The sequence below is a fragment of the Pristiophorus japonicus genome, chromosome 9 (genome assembly GCF_044704955.1).
Source record: "Pristiophorus japonicus isolate sPriJap1 chromosome 9, sPriJap1.hap1, whole genome shotgun sequence".
Lineage (NCBI taxonomy): Eukaryota > Metazoa > Chordata > Chondrichthyes > Pristiophoridae > Pristiophorus > Pristiophorus japonicus.
The window spans coordinates 159,079,637-159,104,828 of record NC_091985.1 but is presented as its reverse complement, the minus strand read 5'-3'; the positions used below and the strand labels follow the sequence as shown (position 1 = coordinate 159,104,828).

The 25,192-nt window shown below is 50.5% G+C and overlaps 1 protein-coding gene across 1 annotated transcript in view; it reads right to left on the bottom strand.

Moving 5' to 3' along the window:
- Window positions 1-20,910, bottom strand: part of LOC139273942 (cobalamin binding intrinsic factor-like) — an 81,508-nt gene extending 60,598 nt beyond the window's left edge. Inside the window, exon 1 of the mRNA XM_070891015.1 lies at window positions 20,617-20,910. Coding sequence (XP_070747116.1) covers window positions 20,617-20,910 — 294 coding nt within the window. The remainder of the gene's footprint in view (window positions 1-20,616) is intronic.
- Between the last annotated feature and the right edge of the window lie 4,282 nt (window positions 20,911-25,192).

The following is a 25,192-nucleotide window of genomic DNA, read 5'->3' as shown; positions in this document are numbered from 1 at the left end:
CTCTCTCACCCCCCCTCTCTCTCTCACCCCCTCTCTCTCTCCTCTCGTTCACCCCCCTCTCTGTCCCCTCGCTCACCCTCTCCTCTCTCTCTCCCTCCATCTCTCACCCCCTCTCTCTCTCTCCTCTCTCTCTCTCTCTCTCTCTCCCTCTCTTCCTCTCCCCCCCTCCTCTCTCCCCCCCCCTCTCTCACCCCCCTCTCTCTCCTCTTTCACCCCCCTCTCCCTCCTTCTCTCACCCCTCTCTCGCCCTCTCACACTCCCTCTGTCTCTCTCCCTGTCTCACCCCCCTCTCCTTCCACCCCCTCCTATCTCTCTCTCTCCCCTCTCTCTTTCTCCCTCCTCTCTCTCTCTCCTCTTTCACCCCACTCTCTCTCTCCCTCTCTCACCCCTCTCTCTATACCTCCCTCTCTCACCCCCTCTCTCTCTCTCTCTCTCTCCTCTCTCACCCCTCTCTTCAAACCTCCTCCCTCTCTTTCTCTCTCCTCTCTCACCCCATCCCTCTCCTCTCTCACCTCCTCTCCCCTCCTGTTCTCTCTCTCTCTCTCTCTCTCTTCCCCTCGTCCACGCTCTCGCCTTCCTCCATCTCCCTCCATTCTCTCTCTCCCCCTTCTCTCTCCCTTCTCTCTCTCTCCCGCTCTCTTCCCCTCCCTTCCCTTCCCACGCTCTCCCCTCCCTCCATCTCCCTCTATCTCTCTCTCCCCCTCTCCCCACCTGCTCTCATCTCTCTCTCTCTCTCTCCTCTCCTCTCTCCCTCTCTCCTCCTTCCTTCCCCTCTTCCCTCCTCCATCTCCTCTCTCTCTCTCCCCTCTCTCCTCCTCTCTCTCTCTCGCTCTCTCTCTCTCCCGCTCTCTTCCCCTCCCTTCCCACGCTCTCCCCTCCCCCCATCTCCCCTCCATCTCTCTCTCTCCCCCTCTCCCCCACCTGTTCTCATCTCTCTCTCTCTTCTCTCCCTCTCTCCTCCCCTCCCTTCCCCACTGCTCTTCCCTCCCTCCATCTTCCCTCCATCTCTCTCTCCCCCTCTCCCTCCTGCTCTTGCTCTCTCTCTCTCACTCCCTCCTCCCTCCCTTCCCCACGCTCTCCCTCCCTCCATCTCTCTCTCCCCCCTCTCCCCTCCTGCTCTTGCTCGCTCTCTCTCTCTCCCTCTCCCTCTCTCCTCCCCTCCCTCCCAACGCTCTCCCCTCCCTCCTTCTGGCTCCCCTCCTTCTCTTCTCTCCCCCTCCTGCTCTCTCTCTCCCTCTCTCCCTCTCTCACCCCCTCTCTCTCTCACCCCCTCTCTCTCTCACCCCTCTCTCTCCCTCTCTCTCTCTCACCCCCTCTCTCTCTCTCCTCCTTCTCTCACCCCCCCACTCTCTCACCCCCCCCTCTCTCACCCCCTCTCTCTCACCCCCCTCTCTCTCCCTCCATCTCTCACCCCCTCTCTCTCTCTCACCCCCTCCTCTCTCTCTCTCCCTCCTTCTCTCCCCCCCCCTCTCTCTCACCCCCTCTCTCTCACCCCCTCTCTCTCACCCCCTCTCTCTCTCCCTCTCACACTCCCCCTCTCTCCCTCCTTCTCTCACCCCTCTCTCGCCCTCTCACACTCCCTGTCTCTCTCCCTGTCTCACCCCCCTCTCTTTCTCCCCCTCCATCTCTCTCTCCCTCTCTCTTTCTCCCTCTCTCTCTCTCCTCCCTCTTTCACCCCACTCTCTCTCTCCCTCTCTCTCTCACCCCTCTCTCTCTCTCCCTCCCTTCTCCCTTCTCCCCTCTCTCTCTCCCCTCCCTCTCACCCTCTCACTCTCTCTCTCCCTCTCTCACCCCCTCTCTCTCTCCTCTCCTCACCCTCTCTCTCCCTCTCTCACCCTCTCACACTCCCTCTTTCTCTCTCCCTCTCTCACCCTCCCTCTCTCTCACCTCCTCCCTCCCTTCTCTCTCTCTCTCTCTCCTCCCCCCTCCCCTTCGTCCACGCTCTCCGCCTCCCTCCATCTCCTCCATCTCTCTCTCCCCCTCTCCCTCCCCTCTCCCTCTCTCTCTCTCTCTCCCTCCCCTCTCTCCCCCTCCCTTCCCCTTCCCCCCCACGCTCTCCCCTCCCTCCATCTCCCCTCCATCTCTCTCTCCCCTCCCCCTCCCTCCATCCCTCCCCTCCATCTCTCTCTCCCCCTCTCCCCACCTGCGCTCACTCTCTCTCTCTCTCTCCCCTCTCTCCTCCCCTCCCTTCCCCACGCTCTTCCCTCCCTCCATCTCCCCTCCATCTCTCTCTCCCCCTCTCCCCTCCTGCTCTCGCTCTCTCTCTCTCCCGCTCTCTTCCCCTCCCTTCCCCACGCTCTCCCCTCCCCCCATCTCCCCTCCATCTCTCTCTCTCCCCCTCTCCCCACCTGTTCTCACTCTCTCTCTCTCTCTCCCTCTTTCCTCCCCTCCCTTCCCCACGCTCTTCCCTCCCTCCATCTTCCCTCCATCTCTCTCTCCCCTCTCCCCTCCTGCTCTTGCTCTCTCTCTCTCACTCCCTCCTCCCCTCCCTTCCCCACGCTCTCCCCTCCCTCCATCTCTCTCTCCCCCTCTCCCCTCCTGCTCTCGCTCGCTCTCTCTCTCTCCCTCTCCCTCTCTCCTCCCTCCCTCCCTCCTCCTGGCTCCCCTCCTTCTCTCTCTCCCCCTCTCCCCCTCCTGCTCTCTCTCTCTCCTCTCTCTCTCTCTCTCTCTCGCTCTCTCCTCCCCTCCCTTCCCCACGCTCTTCCCCCCCCCCCCACCTATCTCTCCCCTCCATCTCTTTCTACCCCTGTTTCCTCAGTACAGATTCACACGAGGCATGTAGTGAAGTCAAGGTCACTCTGGACCTGCACCTTTATTTCACAGCTCTGGAATGCTGCACTTGCCTGAGACATGTGCTTATATACCTGTCTCTTGCAAGTGCACCCCTGGTGGTAAGGTATGCTGGTGGTTACAGGTCATATCTTATTACAGTCATGTATAGCATGTTGGGATACAGTTATATATAATAATGTAAGATCCATGACATCACCCTCCCCCAAGATCTTATTGACTTTATAGGTTCAGTCTCTCAGGTGGTCTATGCTCTCGCGTGGAGCGTCTGAGTTGTGGTTCAGTTGTTTGCCTTGGTGTCTGTTGTTCTTTGGGTGTGGTTGCTGGTATCTCGCCTGGGCTGTCTGTTTCAATTGGTGTGATTGTTGTTGACTCGCCTGGGCTGTCTGTTGGGGTTGCCCTTTCCTCAGGTTGTTCCCTCTGTCTGTCCACCAGGTGTGGTGCGAGTTCCACATTGTAGTTTGCCTCTGGTTCCGCAGTGTTGTTGGTAAATCTGCTTTTGACTTGGTCTACATGCCTCCGGCAGGTTTTGCCATTGTCCATTTGTACTACCAGTAGCCTGTTTCCTTCCTTGCCCATTACTGTCCCTGCAAGCCATTTGGGACCCCTGCCATAGTTTAGTACAAACACTTTGTCCCCTATCTCATTCCATCTCCCCCTCGAATTTCTGTCATGGTACTCAGTCAGCTTACGGCGCTTTGCCTCAACGATTTTGTGCATGTCTGAGAGGATTAACGAGAGCCTTGTTTTTAAAGTCTTTTCATCACAGTTGCGCGGGGGGGATCCCAGTCAATGAGTGCGGACGAGATCTGTATGCCAGCAGCAGTCGCAACAGGCGACCTTGCAGCGTGGGACCTTAGATTTTAAGCATGCCTTGTTTAATGATTTGCACTGCTCTCTCCGCCTGGCCGTTGGAGGCCAGCTTGAACGGTGCAGTCTTGACGTGATTTATGCCGTGGTCAATTATAAAGTCTTGGAATTCTGCGCTGGTGAAGCACGGACCATTGTCACTGACTAATATGTCAGGGATTCCGTGCGTTACAAACATGGTTGCGAGGCTCTCCACAGTGGTGGAGGTTGTGCTTGAGTTTAAAATGGTGCATTTGATCCACTTTGAAAATGCATCCACAACTACGAGGAACATTTTGCCCATGAATGGGCCCGCATAGTCTACGTGCACCCGCGACCACGGTCTGGTAGGCCAGGGGCTCAGTGGAGCCTCCCTGGGGGCATTGCTGAGTTGGGCACAAATGGTGCACCTTCGGACGCAGAGCTCCAAGTCCGCATCAATACCAGGCCACCAGACGTGGGATCTGGCTATGGCCTTCATGAGAACGATCCACGGGTGCTCGTGGTGGAGCTCCCGGACAAATGCCTCTCTGCCTTGCAGAGGCATGACTACTCGGCTGCCCCACATCAGGCAGTCTGCTTGTAGTGATAGCTCATGTATGCGCCTGTGAAAGGGTTTTAATTCCTCGGGGCAGGCATCGCGAGCCTCTGCCCAGTCACCGGTTAGGACACATCTTTTTACTAAAGATAACGTGAGGTCGCTGGCCATCCAGGCTCTGATTTGGCGAGCCGTCATGGGCGAACCTGTGGACTCAAAGGTATTGATTGCCATGACTATCTCACAGTCCTGTTCGTCACACCCTTCCGTGGTCGCCAGGGGTAGCCTGCTGAGCGCGTCGGCACAGTTGTCTGTGCCTGGTCTGTGCCTTATGGTATAGTCGTAGGACGCCAGCATGAGTGCCCACTGTTGAATTCACGCTGAGGCGTTGGCGTTTATTGCATTGCTCTCAGATAGGAGGGACGTGAGGGGCTTGAGGTCGGTTTCTAACGCGAACTTGGCCCCGGAAAGGTACTGGTGCATCTTTTTGACACCGTACACGGACGCGAGCGCCTCCTTCTCTATCATTCCGTAGCCGCGCTCTGCCCGCGAAAGTGACCTGGAGGCATAAGCTATTGATATGTTGCAAAACGCACCCGACCCCATACGCTGATGTGAGAACTAGCTTTTTACCTAGGTCAAAGAAAGTCAAAACACTGTTGGAACACAGAAGGTTGCGTTCCTGGGCGTCCCCTCAAAACCAATCACACCCCTTCCTGAGTAGCATGTGGAGAGGCTCCAGCAGCGTGCTTAAGTTCTGCATAAAGTTCCCAAAGTAATTGAGTAACCCGAGAAAGGCGCGCAGTTCTGAGACATTCCAGGGCCTGGTGCCAGGCGAATTGCTTCTGCTTTGGACTCTGTTGGGTGGATTCCATCAGCGGCAATCCTTCTGCCCAAAAATTCAACCTCGGGTGCGAGAAACAGGCACTTGGATTTCTTGACTCGTAGGCCTGCCCAATCCAACTGCTTTAGTACTTCCTCCAAATTCCGGAGATGGGAGTCGGTGTCCCTGCCCGTGATAAGTATGTCGTCTTGAAATACAGCCGTCCCCGGGATGGACTTGAGCAGACTCTCCATGTTGCGCTGGAATATGGCAGCTGCCGACCTGATGCTGAATGGGCATCAATTGTACATGAAAAGGCTTCAATGTGTGTTGATGGTGGTGAGTAGCTTGGATTCCTCGGTCAATTCTTGCGTCATATACGCAGATGTGAGGTTTAGTTTTGAGAAAAGTTTACCTCCAGCCAATGTGGCAAATAAGTCCTCCGCTCTGGGCAGCGGATACTGGTCCTCTAGGGAGACTCTGTTTATGGTAGATTTGTAGTCCCCAGAGATTCGTACGGATCCAGCAGGCTTCATGACTGGGACGATGGGACTTGCCCAGTCGCTAAATTCCACAGGTGATATAATGCCTTCCCGCAGAAGCCTGTCTAGTTCGTGTTCAATCTTTTCCCTCATCATATAGGGTACATCTCTGGCCGTGTGATGGACTGGTCTAGCATCCTGATTTTGACTTTGGCCCCTTTGAAAGTGCCCACACCTGGCTGAAAGAGATGTTCAAATCGCTTTATAACTGTTGAGCAGGAGGTCAGTTCCTCTAATGACATGGCATGGACATCATCCCATTTCCAGTTTAGTTTTGCCAGCCAGCTTCTCCCCAGCAGTGCTGGGGGGTCTCCAGGGACAATCCACAGGGGAAGTCAGTTCACTGTCCCTTTGTGTGTGACAGAGAGCATGGTGCTGCCGAGGACAGGTACGATTTCTTTGGTATAGGTCCTTAGTTTGGTGTCGACCCTTGTGAGTTTTGGTCTGTCTCTTTTATGCGGCCACAGTTGCCACAGTTGCCCATGAGAGATTGACTCGCTCCCGTATCCAGCTCCATGTTGACAGATATCCCGTTGAGTAGGACCCTCATCATTATAGGAGGCGTCCTGTTGTAGGAGCAGCGGCCATTGATCGTGTTGACCCGCTGTACATCGGTGTCCCGGGTACTGTCCCCACCGTCTTCTGGTCCGCTTTCCGACCCATCCGATTCGTATACCAGCCAAGCTGCCGTTTTTTTGCACATGCGGGCCAAATGCCCTGTATATTCACAGTTCCTGCAAACAGCCTGCTGAAATCGACATTCTCTTGACGAGTGCCCACCCCCACAACTCCAGCACAGACTGCTTGCAAAGAATGAGCTGCGTCTGGCTGATCTCTCTTGAGCTTCTCTCAGTTTGTAGTTGATTGCTCGCATTGTGGGTTGATGAGGTGTGAACGGCCGTTCCTGTGGCACTTGATGGCTTCTGTTGCCACTGCTTGCTGTCGAGAGTCTGTTCTGCTTGTCTGTGTGTGGGGGTAACAGCTTGTTTAGTGCTGTGAACTTCTTGTTCCAATATTTCGTTAGTTGTCGTACCTGCATTGTAAATCAACCTCGTTTCTTCTTCCCCTACCAAGAATGTCTGTGCAACCAGTGCTGCTGCCTCTAAGGTCAGGTTCTTGGTCTCTATGAGCTTTCAGAATATGTCTGTGTGGCCTAATCCTTCAATGAAAAAGTCTCTCAGCATTTCTCTCCTCAGTTCATCGGAGAACTCACATAAACTAGCCAACCTCCGAAGTTCCGCCACAAAGTCGGGTATGCTCTGGCCCACACAGTGTCTGTAGTTGTAGAACCTGTGTCTGGCCATGTGTCGGCTGCTCGCTGGCTTCAGGTGGTCTCTTACTAGTGTGCTCAATTCTTCAAACGACTTGCTTGCTGGTTTCTCGGGGGCCAACAGATCCTTCATTAGAGCGTATGTTTTCGAGCCACAGCTCATCAAGAGATGGGCTCTTCTCTTGTCTGCCTTATCGTCGCCTAACCAGTCTTTGGTTACAAAGCTTTGCTGGAGCCTTTCTATAAAGTCCTCCCAATTGTCTCCCGCATTGTACTTTTCATCTGATCCGTTGTTCTGTAATCCCGTAACCCGTCGCCACCGTAAAGTCCTGTCCCCTCAGTACAGATTCACACGAGGCATGTAGTGAACTCAAGGTCACTCTGGACCTGCACCTTTATTTCACAGTTCTCGAATGCTGCACTTGCCTGAGACCTGTCCTTATATACCTGTCTCTTGCAAGTGCACCCCGGTGGTAAGGTATGCTGGTGGTTACAGGTCATATCTTATTACAGTCATGTATAGCATGTTGGGATACAGTTATATATAATAATGTAAGATACATGACACCCTCCTGCTCCCTCTCCCCTCCCTCCCTCTCCCCCCTGTCTCTCTTACCAATACATTGGACATGGGTGAAAAATGCTGATTTGCTGGTGTGCGACAGGTGGAGGTGAGTGGTCATGTGATAAAACCTCCAGGAAAACACCCAACCAGAGTTGGCAACCCCAGCTCAGTGTCGGATTGGGTGTGACTCGGACGAATACCACGAGATAACAGGTCGCTCCTTGCCCATCCCCCTCCAACCCGCCCCCTTAAGACCCCATCTTCCGCCGTTTGGGAGTTGGGAAAGATTCTGAAATTGTAACACAAATCAGTACCTGCACCAATACCTGCAGCAACTAGTCTAACGTGTTCTTACAGCAGCCTACTGTGAAAAGATTAATTCAGCAGGAGTTAACCCTTTCTGTGCTGTATTCACTGACGCGACATTGTACCAAGGTGTGGAGGAGGGGCAAAGTGTGGGAGAGGGGTTGCCAACTGCAGGGAACAGCACTAACCCTTGTACATGGCCTTCATTGACCTCACAAAGGCTTTTGACACTGTTAACCGCGAGGGTCTATGGAGCGTCCTCCTCCGTTTCGGATGCCCCCAAAAGTTTGTGACCATCCCCCGCCTGCTCCACGACGATATGCAGGCCGTGATCCTTACCAACGGACCCACCACAGACCCAATCCATGTCCGGACCGGGGTCAAGCACGGCTGCGTTATCACTCCAACCCTCTTCTCAACCTTCCTCGCTGCCATGCTCCACCTCACACTCAACAAGCTCCCCGCTGGAGTGGAACTAAACTACAGAACCAGTGAGAACCTGTTCAACCTTCGTTGCCTCCAAGCCAGATCCAAGACCACCCCAACCTCTGTCGTCGAACTACAGTACGCGGACGGCGCCTGCGTCTGCGCACATTCAGAGACTGAACTCCAGGACATAGTCAACATCTTCACCGAGGCGTACAAAAGCATGGGCCTTACACTAAACATCCGTAAGACAAAGGTCCTCCACGAACCTGACCCTGCCACACAGCACTGCCCCCTGGTCATCAAGATCCACAGCGCAACCCTGGACAACGTGGACCATTTTCCATACCTCGGGAGCCTACTATCAGCAAGGGCAGACATCGACAACGAGGTTCAACACCGACTGCCTCCAGTGCGCCAGCGCAGCCTTCGGCTGCCTGAGGAAGAAAGTGTTCGAAGATCAGGCCCTCAAATCTGGCACCAAGCTCATGGTCTACAGGGCGTAGTGATACCCGCCCTCCTGTATGGCTCAGAGACGTGCACCATATACATGGACACCTCAAATCACTGGAGAAATACAACCAACTACGTCTCCGCAAGATCCTGCAAATCCCCTGGGAGGTTAAACGCACCAACGTCAGTGTTCTCAATTAGGCCAACATCCCCAGCATCAAAGCACTGCCCACACTCAACCAGCTCCGTTGGGCGGACCACATTGTCCACATGCCCGACGCAAGATTCTCAAAGCAAGCGCTCTACTCCGAACTCCTACATGGCAAGCGAGCCCCAAATGGGCAGAGGAAACATTTCAAGGACACTCTCAAAGCCTCCCTGATAAAGTGCAACATCCTCACCGACACCTTGGAGTCCCTGGCCAAAGACCGCCCTAAGTGGAGGAAGAGCATCCGGGAGGGCGCTGAGCACCTCGAGTCTCGTCGCCGAGAGCATGCAGAAATCAAGCGCAGGCAGCGGAAAGAGCGTGCGGCAAACCAGTCCCACCCACCCCTTCCCTCAACCACTGTCTGCCCCACCTGTGACAGAGACTGTAATTCCCGTATTGGGCTGTACAGTAACCTGAAAACTCACTTTTAGAGTGGAAGCAAGTCTTCCTCGATTTCGAGCGACTGCCTATGATGATAGGAAATCACCAACAACTACAGCAACTGGTCTAACGTGCTCTTACAGCATTGGACCATCGACTGAAGCTTGCTGTAAAAGATTAATTCAGCAAGTGTTAGCCATTTCTGTGCTGTACTCACTGATGCGTCATTGTACAAAGGTGAACCCTTTCTGTGCTGTATTCACTGTCGGTGATTGTACAAAGGTTAACCCTTTCTTCGCTGTATTCACTGATGCGTCATTGTACAAAGGTGAACCCTTTCTGCGCTGTATTCACTGTCGGTGATTGTACAAAGGTTAACCCTTTCTTCGCTGTATTCACTGATGCGTCATTGTACAAAGGTGAACCCTTTCTGCGCTGTATTCACTGACGGTGATTGTACAAAGGTTAACCCTTTCTGCGCTGTATTCACTGATGGTGATTGTACAAAGGTTAACCCTTTCTGCGCTGTATTCACTGATGGTGATTGTACAAAGGTTAACCCTTTCTGCGCTGTATTCACTGATGCGTCATTGTACAAAGGTGAACCCTTTCTGCGCTGTATTCACTGACGGTGATTGTACAAAGGTTAACCCTTTCTGCGCTGTATTCACTGACGGTGATTGTACAAAGGTTAACCCTTTCTGCGCTGTATTCACTAACGGTGATTGTACAAAGGTTAACCCTTTCTGCGCTGTATTCACTGACAGTGATTGTACAAAGGTTAACCCTTTCTGCGCTGTATTCACTGACGGTGATTGTACAAAGGTTAACCCTTTCTTCGCTGTATTCACTGACGGTGATTGTACAAAGGTTAACCCTTTCTGTGCTGTATTCACTGACGGTGATTGTACAAAGGTTAACCCTTTCTGTGCTGTATTCACTGACGGTGATTGTACAAAGGTTAACCTTTTCTGCGCTGTATTCACTGACGGGACACTGTACAAAGGTTAACTCTTTCTGTGCTGTATTCACTGACTGGACATTGTACAAAGGTTAACCCTTTCTGCGCTGTATTCACTGACGGGACACTACAAAGATTAACCCTTTCTGTGCTGTATTCACTGACAGGACACTGTACAAAGGTTAACTCTTTCTGTGCTGTATTCACTGGACACTGTACAAAGGTTAACCCTTTCTGCGCTGTATTCACTGACTGGACATTGTACAAAGGTTAACCCTTTCTGCGCTGTATTCACTGACGGGACACTACAAAGATTAACCCTTTCTGTGCTGTATTCACTGACAGGACACTGTACAAAGGTTAACCCTTTCTGTGCTGTATTCGCTGACAGGACACTGTACAAAGGTTAACCCTTTTTGTGCTGTATTCACTGACTGGACATTGTACAAAGGTTAACCCTTTCTGTGCTGTATTCACTGACGGGACATTGTACAAAGGTTAACCCTTTCTGTGCTGTATTCACTGACTGGACATTGTACAAAAGTTAACCCTTTCTGCGCTGTATTCACTGACGGGACACTGTAAAAAGGTTAACCCTTTCTGCGCTGTATTCACTGACAGGACACTGTACAAAGGTGAACCCTTTCTGTGCTGTATTCACTGACAGGACACTGTACAAAGGTGAACCCTTTCTGCGCTGTATTCACTGATAGGACACTGTACAAAGGTGAACCCTTTCTGCGCTGTATTCACTGACGGGACACTGTACAAAGGTTAACCCTTTCTGTGCTGTATTCACTGACGGGACACTGTACAAAGGTGAACCCTTTCTGCGCTGTATTCACTGACAGGACACTGTACAAAGGTACAGCATTTTAGAACATCATTGTTTTTAAAAAATCACTTCTGAAAACTAGCACAGTTTTGACCGCAGTTTGTGCCCAGATTTGCAATTGTGCCCAAAGTGAAAACTCTAACCCAATATCTTAATAGATGGTGGTAAGGAGTGGGTGGGTTTGGTATTGTAACAATGGTGGGTGGAATGCAGTTTCTTTCTGTGGTCCCTGATATTGGTAGAATGATGAAGGGTCAGCAAAAGGGGAGACACAGCGTTTGCTGCTTGCACTGTTGCCAAAATGCTGTCAGTGGTGGGCAGCGGAAACGTTTCAAGGACACCCTCAAAGCCTCCCTGATAAAGTGCAACATCCCCACTGACACCTGGGAGTCCCTGGCCAAAGATCGCCCTAAGTGGAGGAAGTGCTTCCGGGAGGGCGCTGAGCACCTCGAGTCTCATCACCGAGAGCATGCAGAAATCAAGCGCAGGCAGTGGAAGGAACGTGCGGCAAACCTGTCCCACCCACCCCTTTCCTTCAACCACTGTCTGTCCCACCTGTGACAGGGACTGTGGTTCACGTATCAGACTGTTCAGTCACCTTAGGACTCACTTCAGGAGTGGAAGCAAGTCTTCTTCGATTCCGAGGGACTGCCTATGATGGTGATGAGTTGGACACTGATGGCTGCATTCGGAAAAGCTTTAAGACTGCAGTATATGCATTTGGAACATTGGCAGTTGTTTGTTACAGGTACCTTTTTTGCAGCTGTTAACTCATTTATTTTTTGGTGTATATACAAAAAAATAATATTCATAGGAGGGCTGTATGCTCCACTGAAAAGTGCTGTGTAAATATTTCCTATGGCATTTCCAATGTAAAAATGTCTCCATTTTATGGTTACTTTTTCCTGTAGGTGGCAGTTTAATAGGATTTCCAATGTTAATCTAACCACTAACCTGTAACAACTCATTGTTGCACCTAATGTACTACCATGTGGTGCTTTATTTTGTCTTCCCAGAAATCACTCAAATTATCATTCACTATTTTTGTTAAGAAACTTTTAACCTCCAAAATTAGGTCTTTAAAAAAAGGAAATTTCAAAATATTACACAGTTCACAATAACATGATTAAATGTATCAGTTTGTTATAATAAGAACATAGGAAACAGGAGCAGGAGTAGGCCATGCAGTCCCTCACGCCTGCTCTGCCATTTAATACAATCATGACTGATCAGATCATGGACTCAGGTCCACTTCCCTGCCCGTTCACCCATAACCCCTTATCCCCTTATCGTTTAAAAAACTGTCTATTTCTGTCTTAAGTTTATTCAATGTCCCAGCTTCCACAGCTCTCTGAGGCAGAAAATTCCACAGATTTACAACCCTCTGAGAGAATAAATTTCTCCTCATCTCAGTTTTAAATGGGCGGTCCCTTTTTCTAAGATCATGCCCTCTAGTTCTAGTCTCCCCCATCAGTGGAAACATCCTCTCTGCATCCACCTTGTCAAGCCCCCTCATAATCTTATACGTTTCGATAAGATCACCTCTCATTCTTCTGAATTCCAATAAGTAGAGGCCTAACCTACTCAACCTTTCCTCATAAGTCAACCCCCTCATCTCTGGAATCAACCTAGTGAACTTTCTCTGAACTGCCTTCAAAGCAAGTATATCCTTTCGTAAATATGGAAACCAAAACTGCACGCAGTATTCCAGGTGTGGCCTCACCAATACCCTGTACAACTGTAGCAAGACTTCCCTGTTTTTATACCCTTTGCAATAAAGGTCAAGATTCCATTGGCCTTCCTGATCACTTGCTGTACCTGCATACTAACCTTTTGTGTTTCATGCACAGGTACCCCCAAGTCCCGCTGTCCTGCAGCACTTTGCAATCTTTCTCCATTTAAATAATCACTTGCTCTTTGATTTTTGCTGCCAAAGTGCATGACCTCACATTTTCCAACATTATACTCCATCTGCCAAATTTTTGCCCACTCACTTAGCCTGTCTATATCCTTTTGCAGATTTTTTGTGTCCTCCTCACACATTGCTTTTTCTCCCATCTTTTTATCGTCAGCAAACTTGGCTACATTACACTCAGTCCCTTCTTCCAAGTCATTAATATAGATTATAAATAGTTGTGGTCCCAGCACTGATCCCTGCGGCACCCCACTAGTTACTGATTGCCAACCCGAAAATGAACCATTTATCCCTACTCACTGTTTTCTGTTCCTTAGACAATCCTCTATCCATGCTAATATGTTACCCCCAACCCCGTGAACTTTTATCTTGTGCACTAACCTTTTATGTGGCACCTTATCAAATGCCTTCTGGAAGTCCAAATACATCACATCTACTGGTTCCCCTTTATCCACCCTGTTCGTTACATCCTCAAAGAATTCTAGCAAATTTGTCAAACGTGAGTTATAATTTGTATTTTTAATGCATTCATTAAACCTTTTGCTCGAAGGCTTCAGTCTCTCACAAAAGTCTGGACTTGGACTTGTTATTTTTGCCCAGATATATGACTCCGTTAGTTGAATACAGATTGAGCACTCTGAGAATGTGCAGTGTACCCAATTTTTTAGGATGCAGCAGTGTGATTTTGTCAACTGAACTCTTGTTTATTTTTTAGCTTCTGGAAGCTTCTGCTCACATTTATTTGAAAAAAGCTAGAGCAAAAATTTCAAAATCTTTACTCAATATAAGTTTGCGTGAGATTTTTTAAACAAAGAGATTGTGTGTGTGTGTGTAAGACCGAGAAAGGTAAAAAATTGAGAAAAAGGACAGTATTGACTCCACACCTGTTGTAGGTTTTGCTTTGTGTTCTGCAAACTTCAGAAAGCATATAAAGCTGAGAGAGAAAGCGACAGAGTGTTGTCCCTTACTCTTTAAGTTCATTGTTAAAAAAACACATGTTGAATTTTGAAGCAAACAGAGAGCCTCCATGTTTTGTGGAGTTAGAAGATGTAAACATTGTAATGATTGACACTTGACTCACATATCGCAGTGTGGGCAGGCCCGTGCGCACTGGGTCCGTGCAGCAGAGCAGGTCTCCAGTCGTCCTGGTTCAACCCTTGCCACTGGATAAAGGCCTAGCTCCGTCAAGCCCGTGTGGTGGCTGGTGTGCAACGGTCACCACACGTTAAAAAAATCCACGCACAGGCATCTTCCACCCCCTCAATTTGAGTTCAGGACTGGAGCATCGGGTCCTTCATTGAAACACCTGTGAACTCATGAGGAAGTAAGTCATCCTCGTTCGAGGGACCGCCTCTGATGTTGATGATGATGATGCACCAACACCTGCAGCAACTGGTCTAACGTGTTCTTACAGCATTGGACTGTCGACTACAGCTTACTGTAAAAGACTAATTCAGCAGGAGTTAACCCTGTCCGCGCTGTATTCACTGACGGGACACTGTAAAAAGGTTAACCCTTTCTGCTGTATTCACTGACGGGACACTGTACAAAGGTTAACCCTTTCTGTGCTGTATTCACTGACGGTGATTGTACAAAGGTTAACCCTTTCTGTGCTGTATTCACTAACGGTGATTGTACACAGGTTAACCCTTTCTGTGCTGTATTCACTGACGGTGATTGTACAAAGGTTAACCCTTTCTGCGCTGTATTCACTGACGGGACATTGTACAAAGATTAACCCTTTCTGGCCGGGATATCACAGTGACCACAACCCCAATTCCTTTTTCAACATTAGTCCCACACCTTACTTTACCTCTGTTTCTGACCATCACAGCGTTACAATGCTGAAATATAAGCCACCACAAAGCAAACTTTCCAATCCAACTTTATACATCTATGCACCAATATTACATTAAAAATCAACTAATCACCCTTGTACATTCCTTTAGTGACAATCTGGCATGCATCTTTGCCTATCCTTGTGTTCCTACCTGCTGCCCCAGTGACTGCAGCATGGCTGGTGGAAGGTTGCTGACTCTCAGTGGGGGACACTGCAGATGGCCTTGCTGGTCGACCTCGAGGAGCTGGTGACTGGGAGTGTGAAATCGAGTGATGGTGTTTCTTCTTCTTCTTCACTCTCCTCGCCCTCTTCTTGTTTAGCCACTGGCTGGGCAGGCTGCATTTCCTGGGTGTGTGAAATGTAGAAGGCACAAGGGTGGAGTTGTGGTGAGGGGAGGGAGGGAAAGCGAGAGGTGAATGCTTACAGCATGTGCAGCTTGTACATCAGATGATGTTGTGGGATGAGGGGCAAGTGGGATGTGAGAAGGAGGATAACATATGAGGATACCAGCATCTTGTATACTTTCAGCCCTGCCATTGGTCACTGGCTCAACCATGCTCCTTCCAAGAATGGGCAGGCCCGTCGCCTCCAACAGAGTGAGATGAAGCGAGGAATGTGAGGTGTGCCTGGTGTTTGGTGGAGATTGTTGGTCGGTGAGTGATTGGACGGGTCTTGTATTGAGCTGTGTGTGAGGGTTGTGGTGCAGCTAGTAGGAGATGGCTTTTAAGAACATAAGAAATAGGAGCAGGAGTAGGCCACCTGACCCCTCGAGCATGCTCCGCCATTCAATAAGATCATGGCTGATCTGATCATGGACTCAGCTACACTTCCCTGCCCGCTCCCTATAACCCTTTACTCCCTTATCACTCAAAAATCTGTCTATCTCCGCCTTAAATATATTCAATGACCCAGCCTCCACAGCTCTCTGAGGCAGAGAATTCCACAGATTTACAACCTGCTCAGAGAAGAAATTCCTCCTCATCTCAGATTTAAATGGACAGACCCTTATTCTAAGACTATGTCCTCTAGTTTTAGTTTCCCCTATGAGTGGAAATATCCTCTCTGCATCTACCTTGTCGAGCCCCCACATTACCTTATGTTTCAATAAGATCACCTCTCTTCCTCCTGAACTCCAATGAGTGTAAGCTGTCGCAGCTCTGGCAGAAGTTTCTTTAATTTACTTGCTAGCAAGGGAAAGGTCTCACTCAGTCAATGGCTAAGTGAACACCTTCAAAATGGTACAATTTCATGAGATATTTATACAGTAAAACCCAAGTTATGGCCTCTCCCTGTGTATTGGCTGTGTCTCGCAGTCAGTGAATACAGATAAAGAGTTAATTACTACATCCTTGTCCTGACATGGTTTCCAGATATTTCCTTTTGTCAGGGTTATTAGTTGGCCAGCCAGCCATCACTCGATGAGAGTGTGGTAATGAGCTATTACCTGCATTGCATTGTGTCAGGATTGTCCAGTTTCCTGGTCAGTTATCTTTTTGCATCAAATGGATGAGGTCTGTACAAGAGATAATGGCTGGTGGTTTGAGTATTTCGAAAAGGTTGAGGTAGAGTGGAACTGGTGTTGTATAGACAATAGGAGTGTAAGGGGTTCTCGGGGAGTGTTGTTGTGCCTTGGGTGTCTCTCTCTGGGCTTCTGCCCTCACAGCTTATGCCTGGCCTGTGAGGTACTCTGAGTGCTGCAAGAGCACCCCTGGAGAGACTGTGTCCACAGCTTATGAAGAGGGTTTTTGAGACTTGTGCGTCCCCACAGCTTATGCCTAGCCTGTGAGCCACCTGTGAGTGTCAAACACTCCTAACCCCTTCTTCCCTAGCCTGTGACACACAGTTGAGCATTTTCGAGGCGCTCCTAGCTTCCCTTGCACTGTTCTGACATAAGACTCATGATCAGGAGATGTAATACAATAGAACTGAGACAAGGTGATTCCAAGAGGAACTTAGGCTTCCAATTTATTTGACAAGGTGTATCTCAACAAACAGCAATACACCAACAAAACAATCCCCCTAAATCCCACTAAACGGTCACAATGAAAATCTTTACACAAGTTTAGCAGTACAATGCCCAACCTCCCACCTTTTCTGGCCTAACTGAGTTGGGAGTTCTGGGGACCAGAGGTTATACTCACTACTGTGCCTTCTGCAGTCTGGTGGTTTGTTTCTTCTATCTTTGGTGTCTTCGGACACTGGTTTCCCTTCAGTGTCGAGGGGCTTGCTGGTTGTTGGATCACGAGAGCAGGGAACCACACACACTACGTCAGAAACCCCTTTTTATAGCCAGATTATTCAGTCCGCCTCTCCTGCTGAAATCGATCCTTCCATTGGTGGGCTTTGTGATTTTGAAAAATGCACCAGTTTTAGATTATTGCGGGTTTTTTCCATTGATGTTAACCTACTCAAGGTTTGAGTAGGTGTTGATTGGGTTGGCCTCCTGTAGCCATTGTGTAGGCCCTTGGTTTGTTTTGGGTTCCCTAGTTTTCTGAAGATCTGCATAATTTCCTTCCACAGTGTAAACATGGGAAAGACAATAGCCCCATAATGGCTGTGAGTCAGTCCCACAGTTTTCGAGCAAGTGCTCTCCCATTGGCTTGAAAGTCCCATGCTTCAGGCTGACTCTGTCCCACCATTGGCCCTCCGGTGTCCTCCCCCGTCCAATCACTGCTCTGCCAAGGTCAAACCGTCTCGGTTTCAATTTCACAGCACAGACAGATCCCACAGCCCTTTTCCTTCTGGGTAAAATGAGGGGGTTTTCGTCTTCCCCTACATAATCCCCCATCTGACAGTCAGACACCACTCGAGTGTGTCAAAGTTCAGGGTGGTGAGAAAACCCTAGTTCTCCCAAATTGCCCAACTTTCCCCAGTTTAACTCTAAACTGATCCCGTCGATATATATCGTAATTCCTTTTAACGCGGTACAAAACACAGAATCCAACAGGTTACAATATACAACAGCAATATATATATATGTACTTAAGGTTACAGCAGTAATTGTACATTGAGTCTCATTTCAGTCTTAACCGTAAAACAAAGAAACTTGCCCTGCAAACTCCCCAGGGGCCATGTATGAAAACGCAGTCATCCCTGGGAATAACAAAACCGCCAAAGTGTCGCTGTCAAGCTTTGTTTACACGCCTTGAGTGTTTAGCAACGGCTCTCCTGTCTGTGTAGTAGCCTGAGGAACTGCTTTCTTTTTCCTTTTCTCCTGAGCTTACAGCTTGTAACTAGCAGATATGCTACAATCAGGAGTTGGCCGATTACTAAGGCATGCAATCCCACCCGGATCCATGCAGGTATGTCTGCCCGTATCCCCAAATCCCACCATGCTGGGGGTTTAATCTGGGTAATCTCCCCTGCTAGAATTTCAGTTTTCTGCTCCATGGTGTTAAAATGTTTTTGAGACAAATCCACTGCCTGGAGGAGGGCTGTAAGTTTCTCAGGTAGTGGGGCAATGGGATTGCCAAAATGGGCGACATATTGTTGTAGGTGGCTGAGGTTGTTTTGTACCGTGAGGTGAATCATGGAAGGTTCAGGGATGGGTGTGATTCTGGTGTGCACCACTTGAACCACTGCCCTGGGTTTAAAGCAAAAGCTGCTGTACGGTATTGGACACCACCTTCCCTGTCCGTGTTCATACCATTGGGCACTTGTGGTGACACAATATGTCCCACCGCCTCTATTTGCTACCTGTGGAAGCATGTGGTTAGGGGCCATTACCTCCATTGTGCAATTGATAGGCTCTGCCCCAGCAGTGCTGAACCCGCATTGTGGCCTTGCAAAAGCGTTCAAGTGCTGGGGGCACAGGATTACCTGTGCTCCCCTGCTCCAACAACCCGAGAGGTCTGTACCTGTCACAGTGTGCTCCCACATTGTGACATAAGGTGGGACCTCTTGGAATCGAACATGCACCCCTCCACGAATGACTCCCACATTCTCCACTCGGTAGAGGGGTGCTGGTCGTGGGGACGCCCCCATCACGGGCATCCTGACCACCACACCCATGATGGTATGGTTTGACTTTCCACAGTCCACCGGTACCGGGTAGGCTTCCGACGTTACACAAAGTTGGCAAGGACTCAAAACATTATCATAAGGGTGCAGTGCTGCTAAGTGCTGGTTGCTGATCCAGGAGGGGACCTGTCCCTGTCTCAGATCCTCGAGGTTACTCCGTCCCTCTCCCAGCAACCAGGCCCCATAGAGCACGCACACCTCATTTTGGGCAGCTTGATCGGAGGCGTTTCTACCCTCCCGAATCAAGGCGTTTACAGCCCTGGCCTGTGCCTCTAATTGAGAGATAATCTCCTTTAAGTGAACTGTCATTGCCACCTCTTCGTGGAGCGCGGATCCCACTATGGTATTCTCGTCCCCCAGGATGTTGCGCAGCTGATTCTTTAACCCATTTATCTGGAGGGCCAGCTGCATGTTATCCAAACTGTTTATGGCGGACGCCCCGGTGTTAAACCCCGTAAAAATGTCATTTAAAGTGCCACGCCTCTGCCTGCCCAGTTCGGCCCTATCCCACTGTTTATACAAGTCTGCCACTCTCACTCTGGAAGTGGCCACAGTGATCTCCGGGCAGGGGATGAAGGCCTCTCCGTAGGTAATGTCCTTATGGTTGGAGTACTTGGTGAGTTCGATCCCAACCACCCAGGCCATCTCCCCTCGTGGGAGTAGGTGACCCGGCCATCTGCCGCCAGAATCCCTTCTCCTGTGGTCACTGTCGGCGCTCTGCCCCCGGAGCATCCGAAAACCAGGGAGTCCTCGGTGTCCCCTCGGTGCCCAGTGCAGATCCTTAGTGATACCAGCATCACTAACGTCCTGTAGGGAGGTGTTGACATCTGAAAGGCAAGAAGAACATGGCCTTGCCTTGAGAGACCTCTCCAGGCTCGGCCCGCGTAACACGTTCCAAACACAAAAATGCTGTACCCAACCGTCACTGCCTTACCTAAACACATATCCACACAACACAATGTAACAAAACAGGAAGGGAAAATATTTACACCGCCACCCGTCCCAGGTGGCCAGGCTACATCCTGTCACTGAACAGGCGTCGTTGACCACTCGGCTGACCGTACCCTGGGGACCAGGTTGCCCTCCGCTGAGGGGCTCGTATAGTCCCCTTTAATGAGTCTTGTGCTGCCCTCCAAGGCCCTCCCGAGCCCCGGATAATCGGTGGGGGACCCTTACGAGCGCAACAAAGCACCCTTCCTGTTGTCTTTCGCCTTCTCGGTCTAGGACGGGGAGCTAAGTAAACAGGGGACCACGGCACCCTGGGTTGTGGCACTCTGTCACTCCTCCTTACTGTCGGTGCAGAGTTCCACGTTATGGGCTGCAATGCTATCTCCTCCACCTCTTGGGCTAGCCCCAGCTGATCCACCATGGGAGGTTCAGCTTCCCCTTGGACCTTGCTAATGGTAGCGCCTTTCTCCCTAATTCTGTTAGTGGGCTGGGAACCTTTACCCAGTGGTGGGATAGCCTTACAGGAGCAGTGAACCAGCCCCGGCTGGAGAGCTTCGGGGCCCGCTGCCTCCTCCGGAGCCTCCAAATCTACCGGAGCCTGTCCTTCCCCCAGTGTCTGATTCCCTTCCCTTGCTCGTCCCCTCTGTTTTTTACCTCTTTTGGGGTCAAACAATTTACACTGATTAATGTGATACCACTTCACCCGGCGAGGCAGTCGAACCGCATAGACCATAGGGCTAGCCTTGTCGACTATGCTGTATGGTCCCATATACAGTGGTTCAAATACCCCGACCCGGGCGAAGCTTCTCACCATCACCTGGTCGCCCACCTCCCAATCATGGTGACTGCGGGGTTCCAGCAGCAGCCGATTGGCACGGTGCTCTTTACCCATGTTGTTGGCCGTCTGCCAGTGAATCTGTTGAAAGTGTTCAAACAGATTCCTGACAAAGCGGTCCCGGTTCACCTCTCGAAGCTGCCCTTCAGTGAGAACCGGCGCCAACACATGCACTAGGGTTCTCATAATCCGTCCAGTCATCAGCTCATGGGGTGAGTACCCTGTGCTCTTTGACTGACTGGCCCGCATTCCCATGAGGACCAACGGTAAGACCTCCACCCACTTGGAAAACACATCCACCAGGACGAGGCAGTATTTATAACCTCCCTGGACGGCCGGTAAAGGTCCGATGTAGTCGATCTGGATCGACTGCCATGGTCCCTCTATCCGCCTGACGTGTCCCATAGACACCTTCCTTTTCTGAGGGTCCGGGTTGTTTGCAGCGCAAACCAGACAGCCCGCACAGAAGTCGTGGACGTCTTCCCGGAGGCCTGGCCACCACCCTGCCTTTTCTACCCGTTGCCAGGTAGATTCCAGCCCAGGGTGTCCCGCACCTGGACCCTCATGGGCCAGCTGAAGGAATTCCCTCCGGAGTTGTGGCGGCACTACCCATTTGTCCCCTTTAAACAACATGCCTTCCCACACAGCAATATCTGCAGCACTGTATGGGCCCTCCGCCTTTTCCCCCTTTTTGATAGCAGCCAAGGCAGCCTTCAGGATCGGATCCTGCATCTGGACTACTTTAAGGTCCGGGGCCGCAGCCGCCCCTATGCTCCCTTGTGTCCCTGGCTTGCTTCTTGCTGCTGCTATCCTGCCTGCCTCGTATGGGTCCCATGGGCGACCTGTATGAGCACCTTCCCTTGCCAGCAGGTCTGCCTACTGGTTACCTTCCCCCCATGGCTCAGTTTTGGAGTAGGCCTTTACCTTATGGATATATACATCCCCGGTTTCTCGATCTTTTCTAGCAGGGGTTTGGTCACAAGGGGCTTCCCATCCGCAGAGGTGTACCCCCGGCATGACCAAATCGGCAGATACTCTGTACACGAATTGCAAGTGAACATGCTGTCCGAGCAATTTGTGTATGGAGTAGGGAATTCCTCGGGGTGTGTGACCACATACATCACCGCCGAGAGTTCCGCCTGCTGGGCGCTCAGGGTGCATGGGAGTTTAAGAGCCAAGGCAATCCCTGCCTTGGGATCCCAAACTCCGCAGCCCGTGAGTCTTGTACCTGCGGACACTGAACTGGAGCCATCAATATAGATCTCGCGGCCTGTGGGGTGTATCCCTGCCCGAAATCCAAAGTTGATGTCCCATACCCCCTCCACAGAGCATCGATGCGGCTGCCCTGGATAGATTAAATTTGCTGTGAGCCTGGGCTCGCAGAGGCCCTTGACCTTTAAAGTCATTTGGGAGAGGAGGAGGGTCCAGCGAGTGATTCTAGCACTGCTCACTGTCCCGTCCTTAATCCTCCCGTCCAACAGCATCTGCGTCGGGGTATGATGGGTGAGGAGTGTAATGGGGGATATTCCGGTAAAGATCTGAGCTCTCTTTACTGCCCAGTGGGTGGCAAGCAAGTGCCTCTCACAATTGGAGTATCCCTTTTCGACCTCCGTGAGGACCCTAGAGGAGTACACCACTGGTCTCAGCTGACCGTTTCGCCCCTGGAGCAACACTGCACTTAAGCTGTCACCACTGGCTACCACCTCCAGGAAGAATTCCTCCCCCCCCCATCAATTGCCCCTAGGGCTGGTGCGACCTGCAGGTCTCTCTTAAGACGGACAAATGCTGCCTCACAGCCCTCGTCCCATTCCCACTCGACCCCCTTATGTAGGAGTCTGAGCAGAGGGGCGGCAGTGGCTGCATAGTCCTCGATGAAGTCCCTATAGTAGCCAATGATTCCCAGGAAAGACCTTACCCCCGACACATCCCTAGGGACAGGGAGTTCCTGCACTGCCTTTCTTCTAGCCTCATCAATGGCCCTTTCTCCTGCCCTTATCGTCAGGCCCAGGAATTTTACTTCTCCTAGACCTATCTGGGTTTTCTTGGGGTTAACTTTAAAACCCCCTTCTTTCAGTAAGACCAGCAGTTCGGCCAGCAGTGGACCGTGTTCCTCACTGCTGTCTGTGAACAACAACAGGTCGTCCACATACTGGACCAGCTGGTGTGGTTGGCTGAAGCCTTTTAAGCAGTTTGCTATGCAATGGTGAAAGATGCTGGGACTATTATGAAAGCCCTGTGGGAGGCAGCTCCATGTACACTGCTGTTCCCGGAAGGTGAAGGCAAACTTGTACTGGTCTTCCCTCCGTACAGGGATAGACCAGAACCCATTGGATATGTCCAACACTGTGAACGTGGTTGCGGATGCAGGGATTTCCCCTATCAGATCCGCAACCGCCGCTACTGTGGGGGCAGAAGCTGGGATGTTTTTATTGAGCACCCTATAATCCATCGTAGCCCTCCAAGAATTGTCCGATTTCCTAACCGGCCAAAGCGGGGAGTTGACATGGGTGGCTATGGGTCTCAAAGCACCCTGCTCGACAAGCGAGCTTAAAGCTATCTCCAAGTCTGCTTCTGCCTCTCGGGGAAAGCCATACTGCTTTTGCGGGCGGGACATAGGACCCCCATCTATTCTAACCTCCCCTCCTGTGACTCTCCTACAATCGTGTTTATGGGTGGCAAATGCTGCAAGATTTGCTTGCACACAGGCCCGGTACTCGGCCGGGGTGTTACCGACCAGAACCTCCAGGTCGTAACCCCCTTTTGGCTTCATTGTACACAGAGTCCCTTTTAAAATGCCCAGCTTTCCCGCACCCGTAGCACACTCTCTCCTTATCAGACGAGCGGCCACCCTCCTGGTGCCATTCCCTTTTGGGAATCGAGTTGGGTTTTACTTCATTTACCTGACCTTTAGAGGTTTTCTCCTCCTCCCCTCCTCCATTCTGTTGGACCAGTGCCAGTTGCCTGACCACTGCATCCTCGGTGAGGTTGGGGTCCCGGGAATCGAACCACAGTTCTGCCCTGGCCTTAGAAACATAGAAACATAGAAAATAGGTGCAGGAGCAGGCCCTTCTAGCCTGCACCGCCATTCAATGAGTTCATGGCTGAACATGCAACTTCAGTACCCCATTCCTGCTTTCACGCCATACCCCTTGATCCCCCGAGTAGTAAGGACTTCATCTAACTCCCTTTTGAATATATTTAGTGAATTGGCCTCAACTACTTTCTGTGGTAGAGAATTCCACAGGTTCACCACTCTCTGGGTGAAGAAGTTCCTCCGCATCTCGGTCCTAAATGGCTTACCCCTTATCCTTAGACTGTGACCTCTGGTTCTGGACTTCCCCAACATTGGGAACATTCTTCCTGCATCCAACCTGTCCAAAACCGTCAGAATTTTAAACGTTTCTATGAGGTCCCCTCTCACTCTTCTGAACTCCAGTGAATACAAGCCCAGTTGATCCAGTCTTTCTTGATAGGTCAGTCCCACCATCCCGGGAATCAGTCTGGTGAATCTTCGCTGCACTCCCTCAATAGCAAGAATGTCCTTCCTCAAGTTAGGAGACCAAAACTGTACACAATACTCTAGGTGTGGCCTCATCAAGGCCCTGTACAACTGTAGCAACACCTCCCTGCCCCTGTACTCAAATCCCCTCGCTATGAAGGCCAACATGCCATTTGCTTTCTTAACCGCCTGCTGTACCTGCATGCCAACCTTCAATGACTGATGTACCATGACACCCAGGTCTCGTTGCACCTTCCCTTTTCCTAATCTGTCACCATTCAGATAATAGTCTGTCTCTCTGTTTTTACCACCAAAGTGGATAACCTCACATTTATCCACATTATACTTCATCTGCCACGCATTTGCCCACTCACCTAACCTATCCAAGTCACTCTGCAGCCTCATAGCATCCTCCTCGCAGCTCACACTGCCACCCAACTTAGTGTCATCCGCAAATTTGGAGATACTACATTTAATCCCCTCATCTAAATCATTAATGTACAATGTAAACAACTGGGGCCCCAGCACAGAACCCTGCGGTACCCCACTAGTCACCGCCTGCCATTCCGAAAAGTACCCATTTACTCCTACTCTTTGCTTCCTGTCTGACAACCAGTTCTCAATCCACGTCAGCACACTACCCCCAATCCCATGTGCTTTAACTTTGCACATTAATCTCCTGTGTGGGACCTTGTCGAAAGCCTTCTGAAAGTCCGAATATACCACATCAACTGGTACTCCTTTGTCCACTTTATTGGAAACATCCTCAAAAAATTCCAGAAGATTTGTCAAGCATGATCTCCCTTTCATAAATCCATGCTGACTTGGACCTATCATGTCACCATTTTCCAAATGCGCTGCTATGACATCCTTAATAATTGATTCCATCATTTTACCCACTACTGAGGTCAGGCTGACCAGTCTATAATTCCCTGCTTTCTCTCTCCCTCCTTTTTTAAAAAGTGGGGTTACATTGGCTACCCTCCACTCGATAGGAATTGATCCAGAGTCAATGGAATGTTGGAAAATGACTGTCAATGCATCCGCTATTTCCAAGGCCACCTCCTTAAGTACTCTGGGATGCAGTCCATCAGGCCCTGGGGATTTATCGGCCTTCAATCCCATTAATTTCCCCAACACAATTTCCCGACTAATAAAGATTTCCCTCAGTTCCTCCTCCTTACTAGA